Source organism: Ictidomys tridecemlineatus, chromosome X (assembly GCF_052094955.1).
Source record: "Ictidomys tridecemlineatus isolate mIctTri1 chromosome X, mIctTri1.hap1, whole genome shotgun sequence".
Taxonomy (NCBI): domain Eukaryota; kingdom Metazoa; phylum Chordata; class Mammalia; order Rodentia; family Sciuridae; genus Ictidomys; species Ictidomys tridecemlineatus.
The window spans coordinates 20,488,592-20,509,028 of record NC_135493.1 but is presented as its reverse complement, the minus strand read 5'-3'; the positions used below and the strand labels follow the sequence as shown (position 1 = coordinate 20,509,028).

At 45.1% G+C, this 20,437-nt stretch overlaps 1 protein-coding gene across 8 annotated transcripts in view; it reads left to right on the top strand.

The window, feature by feature from the left end:
* The window catches only part of Arhgap36 (Rho GTPase activating protein 36), a 29,653-nt gene extending 9,523 nt beyond the window's left edge, over window positions 1-20,130 (top strand). Inside the window, exons 2-13 of one of the 8 annotated variants that reach the window (XM_078034277.1) lie at window positions 12,325-12,483; window positions 13,669-13,734; window positions 14,250-14,491; window positions 14,732-14,924; window positions 15,140-15,195; window positions 15,430-15,580; window positions 16,045-16,193; window positions 16,367-16,543; window positions 16,775-16,872; window positions 16,997-17,121; window positions 17,566-17,739; window positions 18,888-20,130. In XM_078034277.1, the coding sequence (XP_077890403.1) occupies window positions 12,325-12,483; window positions 13,669-13,734; window positions 14,250-14,491; window positions 14,732-14,924; window positions 15,140-15,195; window positions 15,430-15,580; window positions 16,045-16,193; window positions 16,367-16,543; window positions 16,775-16,872; window positions 16,997-17,121; window positions 17,566-17,739; window positions 18,888-19,045 (1,748 nt within the window). In that variant the 3' untranslated portion in view covers window positions 19,046-20,130. Of the gene's footprint in view, window positions 1-3,865; window positions 3,973-12,153; window positions 12,484-12,736; window positions 12,852-12,902; window positions 12,978-13,668; window positions 13,735-13,896; window positions 13,998-14,249; window positions 14,492-14,731; window positions 14,925-15,139; window positions 15,196-15,429; window positions 15,581-16,044; window positions 16,194-16,366; window positions 16,544-16,774; window positions 16,873-16,996; window positions 17,122-17,565; window positions 17,740-18,887 lie in introns of those variants that run through there. The other 7 variants (XM_040285450.2, XM_078034276.1, XM_005319302.5 and 4 more) reach the window with 7 other exon arrangements.
* Window positions 20,131-20,437: the final 307 nt, after the last annotated feature.

Here is a 20,437-nt window from a genome sequence, read left to right as displayed (position 1 = left end):
TGTTTATTGGTTTCAAGAAGTAAGGAGTTCTGCACACAAGCGCTTTGCGAAACCTGTTCTAGCTTGAAGACTTCCCTTAATGGAGAGCTCACTATATTGCATAACAACACGTTTTCCGTGTAAAAGGCAATAGCTATTAGAAATCAAGGACTCCTGCTTTGGACACATAGTAGGGCTCTGTAAATGCCCCTCCCTCCCTCTTACGTCACCAAATCTGGCAAGGCTATCTGAAACCTAGTACCGGATGGCTCTAAGGCAGTTGGTGAGCTTTTTTCTTAGCCCCCTAGACCTGTGCGGAGCTGAAGCCTCTGATCAGGAGCCACCGGCGGCAGGGGGTGGCAGAGTGGTCGGCAGAACTGAGGGTCCCTCCCACCGTAAACGGGCTACAAGGGGTCACTCCAGAATTTGTCCTTTCTGTGTAGATGAATGGTCAGCAGAGGAAGGGATATGAGGGAAGAGGAACGCTTCCCCTCCCATTGCTTGGAGACGCGTTGTATAAAGTGCTGTGCAGAGTGCACAGGCTTGGGAGTTAGAGGTTCGAATCCTACTCTGCCATTTTGTAGCTGGCTTAGGGCACGGGGTATTTTTGAGGTTTGTAGAGGTGACATGTTAGAAGTACTTATCCCAATTAACACACACAAATGGTCAATCCTTCCCCCTCTCCGAAATCCTCATCAAAAAGACAAAGATGTAAGAGTTGGGGTGGGGAAGGAGATTAGAGGCTGGTGGAGTGATTTGGCTGCCAATCACAACCCCCTTCCTGTGCATACTTCCGTCCTTTACCAAGGTGCTGTTAATATTTGTAAACTTGCAATGAACACTCATTGGGTGCCAGGGATCTCTCATGTTACTTTACGTCCTGCCAGTACCCAGCACAGTGCCAGACACACCACTCTCTAATGCACCACAGGGATGTCCTGAGTGAAATCCCTTGTAAATACTGAAACTTAAGGGTTATGTATAAAATTGTAAGAAACCTGGAGGGGGAACTCCAGTAGTGGCACCCTGGGCACTAGGAGGATGAAAGGCAATGGCTTTGGACCTGAGACCATTCTATTCCTCCTCAAAGCCCTCCATCTCTAAGCCTGCCTGGAAGGGCATTTATTTTCACTGTGGCAGAGGCTTCTGCAGTCAATTAAGAAGAAAGCTTCTTTCCTGGAGGGCAGGGGCCCCTGGCCAGCTAGAGGGTGAGTCACCACCTCAGAGTTGGGCAGCAGAGATGGCGCTAAAGTGGCAATGAATCAGTCCAAGATGACATGAAAAGATTACCTGAGTGATGATAAGGGGAAGGAGGCAGAAGCCTGAGCCTTAGTCCCTTGAGACTGAGACCAAGTGGTATGCATGGAGTCCATACCTAATCTACCTCCCTACTTCCACCTCCACCAAGTCCCTAAGGATAGCACTGGTGACCCTCTGAGAGGATAAAGTAGAGCTGAAGACACCACTCCAGTAGTGGAGGGTGTTTGGGAGAAGAGTTCCAATCCTGACTCTACTACTTTGTGACCCCGGGGCAAACTCCTCCTTTGTTGGGTTCAGTGGCAAGTGCTCAGTACTTTACCTATGTTATTTGACACACTCTTCTCCACAGCACTACGGGAGTGAGCATTTATTCCCCTATTTTACAGATGAGAAAACTGAACTGATGCGTGGCATTATTCTGTGTTCTACCACTGTAATGTATCATGCTGTCTTTGACTATGTCACCAAGGCAATCCCTATAATCCAAGTGAACACTTGTCAGTCCTCTTCCGAAATGAACTCCCTGGACACTCGGGTTCAAATCGTACCTCCCAGCTGCTCCCAACACCAATATGTTGCTGGCTACCTGGGTGAATTTCTTTTTTTATTTTTGTAATGGTAGATGGACAGAATGTCTTGATTTATTTTTATGTGGTGCTAAGGATTGAAACCAATACCTCACACATGCTTTGCCACTGAGCTACAGCCCCAGCCCTGAATTTTTCTATCATCTCCTGTGATATACCCACCTCTGGAACTCAATCTTTCCCTGGCATATCAGTCTAAAAATTCACCTTAAATATGAAGCATCACCAGAAACGTGCATCCCAATAGCAGCCTCTTACCCAACTTGGGAAGAACTGGCTGCAGAATGCTGCAGTGAGGAAGGGGAGTAGAGCTGCCAGGGCCAGAAGGAAGGGTGCAGAAAAATCCAATGAGAAGAAGAGAGAAAGGGAAGATGCCAGAGACAAAAATTGGATCAGCCTCAAACTGCTGCTCCCTCCCTTTCTCCCCCTCTCCTGATCTGGTACTCTAAAATGTATAAAGGGGCAGCATCCAGCCCATTTCCAACAGGAGGAGAAGGAGAGATCCTCTCCTTCAATTGAAGGAGAAACCATCCTGATTCAAATTACACTCCTGTGTGGGGTAAGACTGATTTCATTGGGGGTGGGGGTGGGGGTGGGTAAAGGCATCCTGGTAGTAGTGATGGTGGTGAGTGAGTGGTACTTAAATCCCAAACAGCGACACCAAGGCTACTACCAGAGCTGGAAGCTCTCTCTAAAGAAGATAAGAAGGATCTGGGGTTGTCTCTCAGAGATAGCACTCACCTAGCATGTGTGATGAGGCATTGGGTTTGATCCTCAGCACCACATAAAAATAAAATAGATATTGAGTCCACCTATAACTAAAAAATAAATATTTAAAAAAGAAGAGAAACTTGCCACTGGGCTTCTGGATCTCATTGCCAAGCTAAGCCCTTCTGAGCCACATCTCTGAGTCTTTGGGGAAGTTCATGTTTTCCTGGGCCTCCACAGGAGCCATGTATGCCTCCCACCAGAGGCTGCCCTCCGTCCTCTCCTTTTTCTTCCTTCTTCCCTTTTGGCTGGGGTCACCTATATAGTCTGCCACTCTCTACTTGCCTCTCTTCTCTATACTTACCCCTTTGACAACGCCTGGCACCTTTGCCCCCTTTACTTGGTTTAAGAGATGAGGAAAGTCAATTGGGAGAGCGAGTAACTGTGTGTGCAAACTTTCCCTTGCGTTTTTAACCCTGTATTGCCCTTGTTACATCAGATGAGAATATTTATCTCTTACAAATAATGTGCTTTTGCTCAATTGGTGATTTGTACATATGATAGGTGGGCTGCAGGTTAGAAGAAAGATTTTTGGAAGAGGTTTTTAAAGGATGGTTTTCTGACTTCCCTGGGTGTCTAGATAGGTGCAGAACACAGAAAATGAAAAAGGAAGATGCTAGTGTGGGGGAGTGGAAGTTGGAGGAAGTTACTGAGATTCTTGCCATCCAGGTGGATGGAGGACTCTGAAGTCAGCTACTGTTTGCTCTTGCTGCTCATTGAACTTTGAACAAAATGACCTTTTTGTCTGAATTTGTAAGAGCATAAGTCCTGGTCAAGAATGGGAGACAAGGGACAGGGAAAGAGAGGCAAGTCCAGTGGTTGTGTACAAAGGGTCAACAAAAGATGCTCCTTGCCCTCGAATGACACGACTCAGGAAGGAAAGGAAGCAACGTGGTATAACAAAACGTGTGCTGAGGTGGGGTCCAGGAGATCTGGACCTAACTAGCTCTTGTTTGGGGGTAAATTTCTTATCCATCAGAACCTCCACCTCTGTCTTTCCTTCACCTGTAACTTGAGATCTTGTGCATGAGTAGGGGAGGGGTAATTCAGAGGAGCACGCTGAAGGGACCCTCGGGCTGAATTTTGAAGCAGTGATTGTTTTTAAATAAGGGGAGAAGTAGTGAGCGTAGCCCTGGGAATTCAGCAAACAGGTATACGTGAGGCACTGAGCTAGCTGCTGCGGAGAAAATTGCTATGAATCAGCCCCTACCCCACGGCGGAAAGCTTTACAGGGAGTGGGGGAATCTGCGCGCGGCAGAGCCAAGCGCTCACAGCGCCTGCAGCTCGTCTCAGGACTAGCTGCGGCGGCCGCGTCGCTGGACCGACTAGCAGGTCACCCAGACTCATTCCCTGGCCGGACCAGGACAGTCGTCAAGAGGTAGAGCAGGGGCCGGGCACCAGGGAACTGAGTGCCGCCCCCACCGTGGGACGAGTGAGGGGGGCGGCAAGGGTCCGAGGCGAGGGAGGGAGAGGTGGCCTGAGTGCGGAACATCTTGCCCCCAGGCTTTCGCGTCAAGGGTTCAAATTTAAGAGTTTGCCGGAAGGATTTAATCGCTGGTATTCTCTGGGCAAGCCTTGAGAGTAGATTTTGTGCGCCACGGGGGTTTTGTTTAACTTTGCAAATTCTGCGCTGCTCCTTCCAGCTACATTGGGGCGCGACACGTGCAGAGCAACCCAACCCATTCTGAAGGCAGCTCTTGTGTAGTGGCAACCAGAGGCCCAGGACACCCCCCCCACACACACACACACACACTGGCTGAGGGTGAAGCGTCTGGAGCATCCCCCTCCCCTAATCTCTAGCTCTAGGTCAAGGGCCTGAGTTGGACTGTCTGTCTTTAAGGCAGAAGAAGGGGCTAAGGGCTCAGATTCCATCCCCCTCTGGCCCTCTAGGTTTGGAAGAGTGTGTGTGGTGGTGGGGTGCTCTTTTGAACTTCAGATAGCAGTGGCATGGCCCTGTGTCCTGGAGTTTGCTAAGTCTCTTAGAATAATCAAGGACTCTGCAGACGTGAAGGCTGCGTCTTTATAGTGCTGTTAGATTAACAGGATAATAATAAATTGTGTTTCGGACTTGAAGATGTTCACTGACTTGCCCAAGGCCACCCAGCTGCTTAATAACTGAGCAGGCTTCCTAACTCCTGGGCTTTTTTCACTCCACCATAGTCAAGACATTGGTCTAATTTTGAAGGAGGATGGGTAGATGGGTAGATATTGTTATTTTAAAACATGGTTACTTGAGTGTAGTTTTAAAAATTATTCCTATCATGAAAACTGCAGTGATAAACATCTCCCACAGTTCCAATTCCCTATGATAGACACTCAGGATTTTGAAAAAGAAAACTGGCAGAAATTTGGATGCTCATTGGTAAAGATATAAAGGCAAAGAGAAGCGAGTAGGGTGGGGGGTGCAGAAAAAGATGGAGGGAAAGTTTCCAGGCACAGGTTTTGAGATCTTCTTTACTCTGAAGTTTTCTTTGACATGGCTCTGTCTAGATGGTTTGGGGGAGTGTCCCCATTGGACTGTTCTTTCTCAAGCCCACTCTGTAGGAAGTCACAGTTGGGATCTGGAGTGGCAAATGGTTGATGACCTACCCTTTAATTCAGTCTCCTTTCCCCCTTTCCCCTCTCTTTTGTGAATACATTAAGAGAGGGAGGGGAGGGAGTGTGTGTGTATGTGTGGGTGTGGGTGTGTGTATTTACATACATATGTGAGGGTGTGAATATGCAAGCATGTAGATGAGTGTCTTAAGTGGGAGTGTGTAAGTGTCTGAAAGGCAGTAAGTCTCAGAGGCTTTGAAGGGAGGAGGCAGGGAGTTGAGAAGGTGGGAAGAGTGAATTGGAATTTACTGAGTGCATACTGAAAAACCTACAGTTGAGGAAGGGTCTGTCAGTGCTAGTGGGCATGAGGAAATAGTCATTTCTTTATATTTCTTAAAGGAACAAAACAGGAAATACATTTAAATTACTTCAGAGAAGGATGATATTAGACCCATGGGCCTTTCTTGATAGTCCCTCAGACACTTGACATTTATGTGACCTTCCACCAGGCAGTAAGATTCCAAGGACAAGAACTGGGGCTTTCCACTCTGGGTGGCTGTCCCCTCCCCTCCAACCACCCCTAATAGCTTGAAAATGCTACAGAGGAAGACAAAGGTGGGGATTAATTTCCTTTTGTGGGCCAGAAAGGGTTTTTCCCTACATTTCATAGGGTAGGCTAATTCCCCTAGATCCTGCATTTATCTTCTTTGCATCTGTGATCATAAAAGACTCAGAGAAGAAATAGTTCATCCTATCCCACTCAGTGGTTGAGTACCCATTTTTGCCTTCTCAGGATGGCTAGTGACATTCTATAGCAAGAGCACTGGATACATAGTTCCATAAAGATAATAGAACTTTTGTTCAGGTTTCCTCTCTAATTTGACTTCCAAGTATTTGGGGCGGAGGCAGTTCCTCACCTTAGGTACAACACAGTACCCCTTGGAGAATTCTTTCATTCTAATCATCTTTTAGTCTTCAACATAGCCCCACATAGCAGGTATTTTTAAGGTCATGAATTTGAGGCTCTGAAAAGTGAGATAATGTATTCCAGGTCACATAGTTGGTGTGTGAACTTTCATGTGATGTGTTGAGGCTGGGACTTGAATCCAGGTCCAAGTCCATATCTCTGGAGCTTTCTAGGAGACTATGCTATCAAAATTGGGGTGGGTTGGGGTGAGAGCATTAAATTAGTATATAATGTTTTTCAAATACACAGGCACACACACACACATACATGTCTTCCCCTCTCTCACAAGGTACATCACAGAACAGCATATATAAGACCTCAAAAATTCAGTTATTTCCTTAGAAAGGAAAGTAGTCTTATACCTTCCCAGTTCCAGGCAGCAGATGTTAGTGATGAATATTAAGAAATTTCATAGTTTGGGAAGGGCAAGGCCTGGCCCAGGAATAGCAGATCATGTTCCTCCATTGCATTTTATGCAACTTTAACTAAATCGTAACACCACCAGAACCCTAGTTTGTTTTTATCTGTAAAAGGGGGAAAATAATTGCCAACCTCCCTCCTTTCCAGGGGTTGTTGTGAGCATGATGTGGCATGATTCATTTACTCATGAATCATGAATAGCTGTTTCAATTATCAGACCTTTATGTTCTCTCAAACCCTCAGAATTGATAATCCTATGATTCACCCAATGAACACTTAGAGAACACCTACTGTGTGCTTGGGTCTGGACATAAAGGACATACAGAAAGCTTTTTGAAAAATGAAAAAGCATAAAGCAAATTAGGCATTAAAATTTTTACCTCCCACCGATAGAACATCTTATTTTTTCTTCTTCCACCACAATTTAATAGAAGCAATAACCAAAAGGCGCGGGGGGGGGGGGGGAGGGTGGTGATATACATGACACAGCTTGTGATGTCAGCACTATTATGCACCCTGACACATTCTGCAGATAATAGAATATCTACATTTTGTTGTATTTGATAGCACGTTTCCTTGTTTAAATTATCCTTTGTGATGTTTATAGCATAAAGATTGCCTTTCACCATCCTGAGCTTGAGTTGTTTGTTTAGTCAATAAAATTTAAAAAGGGCATCCCACGTTCTATAGAATGACGACTGTACTTATTTTACAAAGATGTTGTAATTTGTGGTGGCTGCCTGCCTTCAGATATGACCTCCTCTGGCTTTATAGAATTAGCTTTGATTATGTGTACATTCTTTTCATTTCATTATTTAGCAATGCAGAATCTTGCAGCTATACAGAGCAGAGGTGGATAGGACAGAAGAAAATGCCTTGAGACTGAGGAGAACTGGGTTCTTCTCCAGGCTCTGTTGTCCAATTGCTTTATAGCCTTTGGAAAAAAATCGCTGTTGTCTTTGAGCCTCAGTTTTTTGGACTGTGGAATGGAAGTATTAGACTATGTGATGGCTGTTTCCTTCTATCTGAACCAATTTAATATTCTGAGTAATTCCTGAAACTTTTTTGTAGCCAAGGCTTTTACCTGTAGTTTATGAGCTTCTGCTGTGGCATGATGGTCTAACACCACGTATTAAACACTGTCCCCAAATTTAATTGTCTTGGGGCATTACCACCTACACGGATAGAATGAGTCATTCTGTTCCCCGCATCTGCAGCTTTTGCTGAAATGGAGGTTATGGGATAACAACTTAAAGGCTAACTCGTTAATGCTCAGGGATGAATGAGGTCATGTATCAGCAGACCAAATTGGTGCCCAAATGTTTTCATCCACAGACCTGGATCTCTCTCATGTTGTGATATATTAATGGGGATGTCTTTCTCCATTTCACTGCCTGTAGACATTTGAATATTATAGATGCAATATCTTTTGGGCACCCAGCCCTGTGCAGTATCAAGTTCTCAAACTCCAAAGGTCTTTCAGTGGCCAGAAGCAAAGTCCTGACGAAGACATAAAGTGCCTAATTGATTGGAATTCAAACCACAGCGTCAGTGCAGACCCTGCTTTTTTCTCCTAGGTGTTTACTAGTTGGTGAGCACATACCAGTCCTAACCATTGGATGGGGGCAGTGAAGGAGTCTTCTACATTGTGAAGACTGTGGATTTATGCCTAGCTGAGAGCATTTCCGTCCTCACAAAGTCAAAGCGGGTGACCTTTCTAATGTTAATTTGTTTCTCCATCTGTGCTGTGCATTTTGGGAGGACGTGAGAAACAGGCTTGATGCCACCCAAGGGTGTTTCCTCTTTTTTGTATTGCTGGAGACTTGATTTGGGTGCCTTGCTGCTCTGTTCGAATTCTCTAGCTTGCTATCAGCCAATTTCTTTGTTCTTTTACTGATATAAATGAAACTGTCTTTTGTTGTTGACAATGTAAAACTAGATAGCCTTAATCTGAATAATAGTTGAAATATCAAACTATCTAGTTTTCTTTTTTCCTGTGCTGGGGAGTGAACCCAGGACTGGCCTCATGGCTACTAGGCAAACTGTCTACCACTAAACTATATCCCCAGCCCAGTTTTTCTAAATTTTATAAGATCTGAAAAAATATTTGACCCTGATGCAATTGAAGAGTGAAGATCTATTCCCAATAGTCTCCCCAGCTAGCTTTACCTATGTTAATAAGTAATTCAAATTTAGAAAATATTGAACAGAGTAGGCTTCAATGCATTGATTAAAAATTCTAATCATATTAATAATTCCTTTTAAAGCCTGATGTGTTCTGGTAAACTTGGGCCCTCTGCAAAGAACCTTCAAAGTCAACATATTTATTAAAAACTAATGCTACATATCACATTATTCATACATTCAGCTCACACATCCACAGAGATGGGTTTTATGCCATTTCCTTATTTTATGGACTAGGCCAAAGAGGCCCAGAGAATTCAACTGACTTTCCTACAGTCACACAGCAAGCAATGATAAAGCTTGGCTTTGAACTCTGTTCTTTTTGGCTCTATCTCCAATGCCCAGTGCAGATATTTGTCTAAAATGATTTTTGCAGATGTCTTGAATTCTAGATTGAAACTGAGCTGATTTGCTTTCATATTCCTCCTTGAGCATCTTTTTGATCTCATGGTCACTTCAGGCTAGTGCCATGGTTCACTAAAGGGGGGAAGGAGAAGACACTTTGAAGCAAAAAAGTCTCTTAGCACTTTGGTTCTTAGGGGGAGCCTTCCTTTATGTCCAGTTTGGAATTTCAGGCCTGAGGACATGTAAAATATTACATTTTCAAGAAACTGTTTTGTGTCTGTCCACAGTGCTGAAGCCTGCCTTCTTACCCCCTCCCCAGCCCACCTATCTGCTTCTTGTTTGGGCATTCTCCTAGCTATGTTTCTGTCTTTTGTACTACTGGTGCTTGAGAGGGTTGAAGGTAAGCAAGACAGTGTCAATTTTGCTGGCAAAACTGCAGCATATTACTGTTCTTAAGTTTAGCCCTATATGTTCAAGCAGGGAGGCAATGACAAACGGTTTATTCTAAGGCCTTTGATTTCCTTCGGAATTGTAAGCATCTAGGCTGACTCATCTCTCAAAGGCTTTCTCTCTCTCCTTTTTGGGCTGGTGTTGATTTGAGATTTCACTGTTTGTTCTTACCTTATTTTCTGGGGAGGGGAGGGATTAATTTACATCCTGGTTTTTAAGGCAAGAACCAGCTCTGCTCTTTGGTTGATCAGATCTGGTAAGCCTCCACAAGAAGAAACTCCAAGACAGGTACAGAAATGACTGGATTGGGGGGTAAGGGGAGAGGGGGATGATGTTATAAAAAAAATTAAGCGGAGCTACATTATGTGTCAGCATGAGACCCTCGACTAAAGGGCTCTGGACTTGTTATTGTGAATTGGAGATTTATAGAGGTTTAGTCTGGGACTGGTTAGTTGTATGTGCCTTTGGTTAAAATGGTCACTTTGTGGTTTCAGTCTGGTGGTTGGCCTTGGGTGTTCACTTTGGGTCCAGGGGATGGTGCTTTGCAGTTGAAGGGGCTTTAAAATTAATGCTAGGGGTTTTCTTTTTAGCTTAGTTCCAAAGCCATAGGAAGATTCTCCATCCTTTCTCATATTGCACCTCAGTTATCTGGCAGGCTTGTCTGATATCTTTGATTTTGGCTATTAAAGAAGGCAAAGAGAATTTTGGAAATAAAATTCAAGCTGGAATGTCTTTTGGGGGGAAACAAGAGGTTTTTTTTGAGATGATTATTGTATGATATCTCTTATCTACCTCATATCTGTCAAAGCCATATTACCTGATCTTTGAAATTTAAGCTCCTCTCCAAATTTTACATGAAAAATATCATAAAACTCCAGGGGAAAGGAAAGCTTGGAAAAGTGGTATGTTGAGTATTTTTTTTCTTTTTCTTTTTCTTTTTTTTTTTTTGTTAAAAGGTTTAATTCCCTATATCACATTATTTTTTCTTTTAAGAATCGGCATCTACACATGCACCCAAATCATAAACTTGGGAGATATCTTAAATTCTTTCCATTATATTTTTCCCCAAGTCTGGCACTTCTACTCAGTGACACTGACTTGTATCAGCAATCCTTGTCTTTTTGGTGATCTACCTGCTTCAGGCTTTCAACCCAGACCAGGTTATTTCATGGCTCTCTGATTTTTTTTTTCCATGGTACAACTCAGACTGGCACCCTATGGTAGTTCCCTGTTGGCTTCAGGAGAAAGTCCAACTGCTGAACATGGCTTACAGGGCTAGTCATGATCTCATCCCTGCCCATCCAGATTTATCTCCTTCCAATACCTTCATATTGCTTTGAGATGAAAACCCCTCTCCCATCTCTTTGCCTTTGTATAAGCTGTTCTCTCTGGACACTCTCCCCCTTGCTGTATCCAGGCAAAGTTGGATGTTTTCTCCTTTCTCCTCTCACAGTACTTTGTTTACATCTTGGCTGACTGACTTATCACAAGGTTTTGTAAATTGTTGCTAACCTGTGTATCTCCTTCACTGCATTGTTAAATATTTTATGAGAAGAGTAGTATTATCTTGCTCAACCTTTCAATCTGTAGTGTCTGGCTCAAAGTGGGCAATTAATAGATTTCTTTTCTTAGTGAATGAATGAAAGAATAAATGGGTAACAGAGAATATGCAGGAAAAGATGCTATGGGGTACAGGGAGATCTCCACTGGGGAATGCTATGCAACCTGGGAGCAATATGGTAGTGGGGACCTTGGAGAAAGGCCATATAAAACAGGTTTCCCATTATACTAAAATGAACTTCACTCTGATCACCAATGTTGTATAGGAAGTCTGACTGGAAATGGTCTGGAAATGTTTGTGTTGGTAGATGTTGATTTTTTTCCCATGAAAAATAATATAATCAAGTTGCCCAAATTTCAGTAAATAGAGAAAAGACAAAGTCAAACAAATTATTACCACTTAATACAAAGCTTATTATTTGGGTACATTTTTGTCTTTAATTTTTATGCATTTTTTCCCTTCACATAGTTGTAATCATAATTGCAATTCTGTATTTTTTATTTGTTGAAAGGCTCTTTGTAAACATTTTATGATTGCATAATTTTTATACTATAGTCATTATGTAATTTGTATAACTAATTTCATTGCTGGGGGTAGCTTTTTCTCTTAAGTTTTTACTATTATGGCTCATATACATATGGATTTTCTTGTCTGTAGGAAGATATCAGTAGAATAGATTCCTAGAAGGGGAATTATTCGGTCAAAGAAACTGGGGACAATTTTTGGTTCCAGACCCATGTGTCCAGTTTGTTTTCTGGAATAATTTTTGTATAAATTTACAGAATTTACATTGCTCCCAGCTTAAATGAAAGCCTTCTTTTTGCCCAATCCAGACAGCACTGAGTATATCATGAAAAAATTAAAACTAGACCATCAATGTTCTAATTAATAGAAAATACTAATTTTTGTCTCAAAACTGCTTTCTAAAGAAAATTGTGAGGTGGTTTCTTTCTTTTTTTTCTAATTAGGTTTTTTCTTTTCTGGACTATCTGTTCAGAGCTGTTTTTTTTTTTTAAGTTGTTTTTTTTTTTTTTAAATAAGCAACCAGAGGCAGCCCTGCTTGAGGGTGAAGCCGCCTCCCAGTTTTCCCTCCCCATTTACCCCCCCCATAGTTCCCTCCACCAGGTCCAGTGACAATTGGATGATGCAGCCTTGATAATCATTCGATTCCAGAATGGGTGGCTGCATTCCTTTTCTGAAGGCAGCAAGGACACGCTGCCCCAGAATCATGCCCACTTTGCTCTTGTTGTCCGCCTTCATTTTTTTAGTGAGCGTCCTGGGAGGAGCCCCAGGACACATTCCCGACAGAAGGATGAAGATGGTGTCAATACACAGCCTCTCTGAGCTGGAGCGTCTGAAGCTGCAAGAGACTGCTTACCACGAACTCGTGGCCAGGCATTTCCTCTCTGAATTCCGACCTGACCGAGGTGAGCTGTACCCCGGAGTGTGGCATCCTCGCCTTTGGGCGAGTGGACCCCCGGGCCAAAGGGACAGATTTAGGGTCCGCAGAGTAGGGAAGGGTAGCGCCTCTTCTAATTCCCTGGCGCCTGAGGAAGTGGGAGTTGTTGCAGGCTGTCTATTGAATTGCAAAAGAGGTAAAGATTAGTTGAGTTGGGTGGAAGTGGGGGGGAGGGGTTGAAGGGTGGTATAAACGAATGTTGGAGACTGAGTAGAAGTGAGCTCAGGTGAAGAGACGGGAGGCGCCAGGTGTGTTTCCAGAATTGGGCAGGGCGACTGAGGTGCAGAAGGATACTCGGAGAGAGGACTGGGACAGAGACACCGCGTTTGAGAGACAGTGAGAGACACGCACCAAACCAGGCGAAAGAGTGGGAGGGCGGTTCGGGGGGAGGTGGCAGCAGAAGCTGCTGGGTGAGCGCTTCCCACCTCAGCTGGCTACAATCGGGACGCTGCACAGGACAGGGTTCGAGCTTGCTCAGGGGTGGGGGGGATTCTCTGGGGTACCGGCGCAAATTTGGCCACCGAGTAGGGGAGGTTGCGCGGTTGCGCTGCGGAGGGGCGCTTTAGCAGCATTGGAAAGTGCAGGGGGCGGCGGGGGTCTCTAGGTGCGCGCTGAGGGCGCAGTCCGAACTGAGTGAAGCGGAGGGCTAGGAGACCTCGCGGGTAGCCGCAGCTGTGGGATTTGGAGCTAGGGACAGCCAGGTGTCGCCGCTTCTCCTGGCACCGCGCTAGGAGCCGACGGCAACCTGGGTGCTAGAGTGCGTCGCAGTAACTTGGCGACCCTCACTCTCAGAGGCGCTGCGGGTGGAGCCCCTCCCCTCGCCTGTTGCATGATTCAGGCGCCTGAGCGCCCCTGAATTTTATATTTAAGTGTTGTGTTGAGAGACCGCTGTTGCGTAGCAAGATGCGCCTTAGGTTATCTGGTTTGATGAAATCTTCGGAGTTTTCGTGTGTGTAAGATAAGATTGGTCCTGTTGTCTGGCAGGGAAACTGAGGCTGGGAGAAATCAAAACATTTTTCGCGGGCTGGAATGAGCTCCCCCTCCCCCTTTCCTTGCTCCCTGCTGCGGATTAATGTATAGCCCTGCTGGAGTCACTTATCTGAGCCCCATTTGTATTTAAATGTGCGTTTCTTTTCTTTTTCTCTTCTTGTAGCTCTACCCACTGACCGTCCCAACACCTTGGAGAAGTGGTTTTTGATTCTGAGAGGACAAGAGAGGGGTGAGGGGCTTCTGTAATTTCTTTGAGAGAAATAGGGTGCTGCACCCCTCCCCCCATAGTGTGCCCCTGGCTGCTGGAGACTGGGCGGGGCCCACTGCCGCCCAAGTCACTCCCCCTCCCTCCCAGAAACCCCTCACAGGGTGATATCGGGAAATGGCTCAAAGCTGAGGCGCAAGGGGCGGTCCTCCCAGACCAGCCTAATTAGGCCTTCGGGTGGATGAGCCCCAGACTGCTCAGCCTGAGATCGCCCTTCTTGTTTCTAGGTGGTCACCCCCTGGCAGGATCTTAAGCCCCTTCAGGGTAGTTGAGTGGGGCTGAGTTGAGTGTTGAATACTTTTGTGTAAATACTGCTGGGTCTTTTTGGCTAGCTCCCCAGGGAGGGGCACTGCAGTGTGGAAGGGGTGGGGTTGTCTGCTGGAGGTTCTTGGGGGAGGGTAGCTGTCCCTGCAGTTCCTCCCGATATAAGTGCTGCGGGGCTTTGAGGTTTCTCATTCTTTCTCTCTCTGACTCCCCAGACGTCTCTCTCAAGACATTTGGCATTCGCCTGGAAGAGGTACTGGTGAACGAGCTCACCCGCCGCAAGCATCAAGAACTGACAGCCACGATGCAGATAGAAGAAGCCACCACCGGTCAGGCTGCGGGCCGTCGTCGTCGGGGAAACGTGGTGCAAAGGATGTTTGGCCGCATCAGGCGCTTTTTCAGTCGCAGGCGGAATGAGCCCACCCTGCCCCGGGAGTTCACTCGCCGTGGGCGTAGAGTGAGTTAAACTACCAGGTTTCGGACAGGGGCCATTCCTGAGGTGTGCAGTGATGTGGGACAAGAAGGTCAAGGCTTCTATCCTCATGGGGGGGGGTGGACAGGTAAAGGAAACATTCTGAAAGGGTGTACTTGGCTTGCTACATAGAACCTCTCCTGTTTTGTATGTCACATACAGTACTCATGTCTAAATCTAGACCTTGTTCTCCCCCATTTTAATATTATCTGGATTTCTCCACAGGGTGCAGTGTCTGTGGATAGTCTGGCTGAGCTGGAGGACGGGGCTCTGCTGCTGCAGACCCTGCAACTTTCAAGGGTTTCATTTCCTATTGGCCAGCGACTTCTTGGATCCAAAAGGAAGATGAGTCTCAATCCAATTGCCAAACAAATCCCCCAGGTTGTTGAGGCTTGCTGCAAATTCATTGAGGAACATGGTAAGGGAGCTGCAAATGGTTAAATTATGAAAGGAGGCAATTAAAGAGAAAGAGGATGTTATAGAAATACAGAGAAAAGAGATCATGGGATCAAGGGCTTGATAAAATTGCCCTGGCACTTGTAGAGGTTAGGATGCAGCTCTTAAGGAAGGAGCAGGGAAACACCCTGGGGAAAGGGGTCAGATTTTTTGGATCATCTGCTTTCTTTCTTTCAGGCTTAAAGGCAGTGGGGATTTTCACCATTGAGTATTCGGCGCAGAGAGTGCGTAAGGTAAATTGACTATGTTTACAGGTTTGGTTCTTGGTCAAGTAAAAGCAGATGGAAGTGGGGGCTCGCCTAGAGACATGATGGTAGTTTCATGACTGTGGAAATAAGGTCTTCTTTCTAGTCCCCAACATACAATATTATGCTAGCTACCTCCCCTGAAGCCTGAGACTTCCTGAAGGAATGACCAAGAGGGAGCCTGTAGTGAGCAGGACAAACCATGTCTCTTCTCCCTTGTAGCTCCGTGAAGCATTTGATCAAGGTCTGGATGTAGTGCTGGATGACAATCAGAATGTGCATGATATTGCTGCACTCCTCAAGGAGTTTTTCCGTGACATGAAGGACTCTCTGCTGCCAGATGATCTGTACATGTCCTTTCTTCTGACTGCAAGTAAGTCTTCTGCCCTCTCTTGTTGGGGCAAGGGAAGGAAATGTCAGAGGTCTAGTGACTCCCAAGGACCTAAGTCCAAAAGAATATCAGAAGATGAAAAACACCTCTCTAGGATATAATATGCATATTATTTGTCAATTAAAAATAAAAATCTTCCCAAACCGTCTCCAAGTTACTTTGTCTCTTTATAAATCTGTTACTTGGGAATTTCTCTAGTTTCTTAAAACTGTGTGTGCCCTCTCAGGGCAAAGAACCACCCAGATTCTGTAGAGGTCTGGTTTTCATGGTGGGAACACTTATTACTCTTAGGGTTCCTGAACTCAAATCTTTGTACACAAGTAAAGGCAAGTTATTTAGGTAGTTTCTGCATAGCCATCAGCAATTTGGAGTAGCTCATCTCCCTTGGTATTGGGTTGCTGCCAAGGCCAGCCCCCTAAGCTGGTCCCTCTTTTCCTTTTTTTCAGCTCTGAAGCCCCAGGATCAGCTTTCTGCCCTGCAGTTGCTTGTTTATCTGATGCCACCTTGCCACAGTGATACTTTGGAGCGCTTGCTGAAGGCATTGCATAAAATTACTGAGCATTGCGAGGACTCCATTGGACTTGATGGACAGCTGGTAAAAAGATCGGGGAAAGGGTGGTGAGAACTGTAGTAGGGGACATGTGCACAAGTGTATGAGAAAATATAGTGGTAAAAAGAAAGTGAAACAAATAAAAAGAGGTGTATATCCATTTGTACAACTTCTAATACTATCTCAAGGTCAGTTACTTTCTGCATTCCTGTACCTAGGTTCCTGGCAACCGCATGACCTCCACCAATTTGGCTCTCGTGTTTGGATCTGCTCTCCTGAAGAAGGGAAAATTTGGCAAGAGGGAGTCCCGCAAGACAAAACTGGGAATTGACCACTATGTTGCTTCTGTCAATGTGGTCCGTGCCATGATTGATAACTGGGATGTTCTTTTTCAGGTAGATGCAAATTTTGGATATTCTTAATTCACACAGTCCTCTTTTATTCACCAAGCAAGGGAGAATTGTATGTGGTTACCAAAGCAGGCAGATAAAGTTCCCAGTCTAGAATTTCCTTCCAAATTAGATGGTCAGCAATTTGGAGGTTGTCTTTCAATCCTGGTACCTGATGGAGACATAAATGAAAAGGTGCCGAGCAATAAAGACTAATATTGCTAATTTTACTCTCAGGTGCCGCCTCATATTCAGAGACAGGTTGCCAAGCGTGTGTGGAAGTCCAGTCCTGAAGCTCTTGATTTTATCCGTCGCAGGAATCTGAGAAGGATTCAGTGAGTTTTTTTTTTTCAATTTAGCCTAAAGGACATTATTCTATGGGGGCTTCCAACTCCACATGATCTTTATGTTAGTTAGTGCAAATACAAAATAACTTGTTCAACATTCCTTTCCATTCAGGAGTGCCCGCATCAAGATGGAAGAAGATGCTTTACTTTCTGATCCAGTGGAAACCTCTGCTGAAGCCCGTGCTGCTGTCCTTGGTCAAAGCAAGCCCTTTGATGAAGGTCAGTTCCCTTCAAGAGGTCAGGCCCTTCCTGAAGGTCAGTTCCCTGCAGGGGGTCAGGGCTTTCCTCAGGGTCAAACCCTTGCTCAGGGTCAGGCCCCTGCTGACGACCATGCCCTTCCTGAAGATGATTACTCTGAGGAAGATTTGTCAGTCAATGAACAGCTAGTAATTGAATATTTCAATCAAGTAGTCTTTGGGAACAATCAAGGTTTTATGCTCCCAAATGACCTTGAAATTGAAGGTTACCTTGACGACATACCAGAGCTTGATGAAGAAGATTATGATGGTGATGATGATGATGATGATGATGGTGACGACAACGACAATGATGATGACGACCCCTTGAATTTTGGTAATCTTCCTTCTCTTGAGGATATTCTAGGACTAGGTGAAGAAATTCCAGAACTCATTGAGATCCCAGACTTAGAAGAAGAAATACCTAACTTTGATCCAGTTCCAGAACCCGAAGGACCCTCACATGTGCAAGTAATCTTGAACCCTCTAGGAAATCTGAATCCCAATCTCGAACAAGGACCAAATTTTGAAAACCACCACAATCCTGGCCTGGCAGAAGTTTCCCATCTTAACGTAATCCAGAACAATGAAGAAATCCCGGAAGCTGGTGAAATTCCAGGTAATGAGGAAGCCCCAGACAATGCAGATGTCTCAGATAAGGATGAAACCACAGATTATGATGACCCTAGTCTTGAAGAAATGCCAGGTATTGATGAAGCCCCATGTGTTGAAAAATTCCCAGAGGTCAATGGGATTTCAAACCCTGAAGAATTTGATGTTGAAGAGGTCCCAGCTTTTCCTGGCCTCCCAAATGATGAAGAAATCTCAAGGTATGAAGAAACTGCAGATTCTGAAGACCCCACCCCTGAAGAGGTCCAGGCTATCCCTGTGATCACAGCCCTTGAAAATACCATCAATTTTGATGAAATTCAAGATCTGGAAGAATCCTCAGATGTGGAGGAATGTTCAGGGCACAAAGAAGACTCCGACATCGATGGAAACAAATACTCTGAAGAAAACCCCACTCTTGAAGGTTACCTTCTAGTTCTCAGTGAGGTTCCAGAACCCGAGAATGCCCAAATTCAAAATGAAACCCCAGATTGTCAGGAAGACCAGGCTTTTGAAGATGGTGAAATTGACACTGTGACTCCAGAGACTGAAGATGTCTCCATTTCCAGTACAATTCCAGACCCTCTGCCATCCGTGGCTGTCAATCTGGAAGAAGTCATGAATGTGGATGAAGTCCCAATGCCTAAAGATGTCGACCCTAAAGAAGTTCAGAATCCAAAGGCAATTCCGATTGGTAAAGAAGACTCAGATGTTGCATCTGCTGTAGATACCACTGTCCTTAAGAATGAGTCTCAGCCTAGCCCTGAGTCATTTAAGAGTAACATCTATTTTGTGCCCTTTATGCAGTGCTTTAAGTTTCCGGTTCCAGCTTTGATACCCATTTGCTTGGTAAAATTAGTGAATCTTCTTTTTATGTGGTGGTGGTTATTAGGTCACCGTCTTCCCCCTCTACCTGGTGGTGTCATTAATTTGCTCTGAGCTTGGTCTCTATTCTGTTCCCTAACCTATCTTTCCAGTTTCCACAGTGGTGAGAGCTTTAGAAACTTGTGTGCTGTTAGCTTCAGTTTACTGACTCCTGAAATGGGGATAATCATTCCTGCCCTGTCTTTTCTCATACTGTATTTAAAACCCAAAATTATATCCGCGGGCCTTGGGTGCTATCTGATGTCTAGGAGTAACATTGTTACTATTTTCCAGGTTCCTCTGAGGAGCCAGCTGTGCCTCCCGGCACTGCCCGTTCCCATGACGATGAGGAAGGAGCGGGTAACCCTCCCATTCCGGAGCAAGACCGCCCATTGCTCCGTGTGCCCCGGGAGAAGGAGGCCAAATCTGGCATCAGCTACTTCTTTCCTTAAGTGTTTTTCCTCCTTTAAGGTGCCGGACAGGGGAAAAGGGTGGGGGTAGACCTGGGATGTCACAGGAAACATGAAGGAGAATCTTGGAGATAGATCTGAGAGGAGTTCCACCTGATGCTCGGGTCAGGATAGGAATTCCCAATACACTGCCAGCCCCTTCACTGGGGATGCTTGGTCTCCTCAGCTGGTAAAAGCAGAGATGTTTCTGTGTCATGCCCAGGCTCCCTGGTGCTACCTTGCCTTTCTCTTTTACCCTTGGTCTTGGCTTTCTCACACTGCAGCCCTCCTTTAATTGATGTTACATTTGTGGTAAACACCTGTCCCAGAGAAGCTCACAAATCTCGAGGTGCTTTCCCTCCCCTGCAGGGGATTGCATGTTTTTCCTTACTTTCCGCCCCTCCTCCCGAGAGCTCTATTGGAAAGGCCCTCAAGAGGCATGCTAGAACGTTAGGTCAGCCTACTGACAGCTGACAATTAATGCTAAATCATGTCACACCAACTCATAGCCGTGTCCCCGCAGCAACTCCGCCGCCTCAGGATCCCCATACTCCCCCCAAATTATTGAGACCGATGGCTCGTCAAAAAGCCACTCCTAAATTCTGTGCAGTTTTGCTCAGGTCACACCAACAGGGAAACCTCAAGTGTAAGCCTGACTAGCTTTTCTGGGGTCAAAAGTTAGAGGAAAAATTAGACTTTAGTACCTGGATCTGTTTTAAAGACAGCTGGTGTTCACACCATGTTGTCAGCAAAACGGGCTAGTTTAGGTTTGGACACATAGTTCCAAGTAGTTCAAGTCACCTGATTACAAATGTTCTTATCTATCGTCTCTGTAGTTCCTCTATGCAGGACGGTACAAATTTGCGGGACATGCTCTGGTAACACACAGATATGGGTTATGTATGACATCCAAATTACAGCTGATACTAATGGGTAACAACTGCTGAGGTCCATAGAGTGAAGAATGTATTGTATTGAGGGATAGAAACTGATCATACAATGGATAACAACCGCAGAGCTCAAAGATTTGTGATTGTTAAAACTTCTCTGGCATTTAATCATTAATAAACATTTGTGTTGTGACAGCATATATTCCTGCCTTACTGTGGTCTTTTTCCTTTTCATTTTTGGGGGTGGGTGAATAGGGAAGCTGTGACTATACAGCTGAAGGAGGAAAGAGGGAAAAGGGGATGATGAGATAAAGGGGAAAGGTGAAATAAAAATGGGGTGGGATGGGATAAAGGGCTGGAATGATGAGGAACAACGGAGGGATGACAGGATAAAAGTGGAGGGTCCTAAATTTAAAGGGGTGGCAGGATAAAGGGAAGGGGCAATATGCAACAAAGGAGATGCCATGGGATAAAGGGGAGGGGTCACAAAGATATTCATGGGATA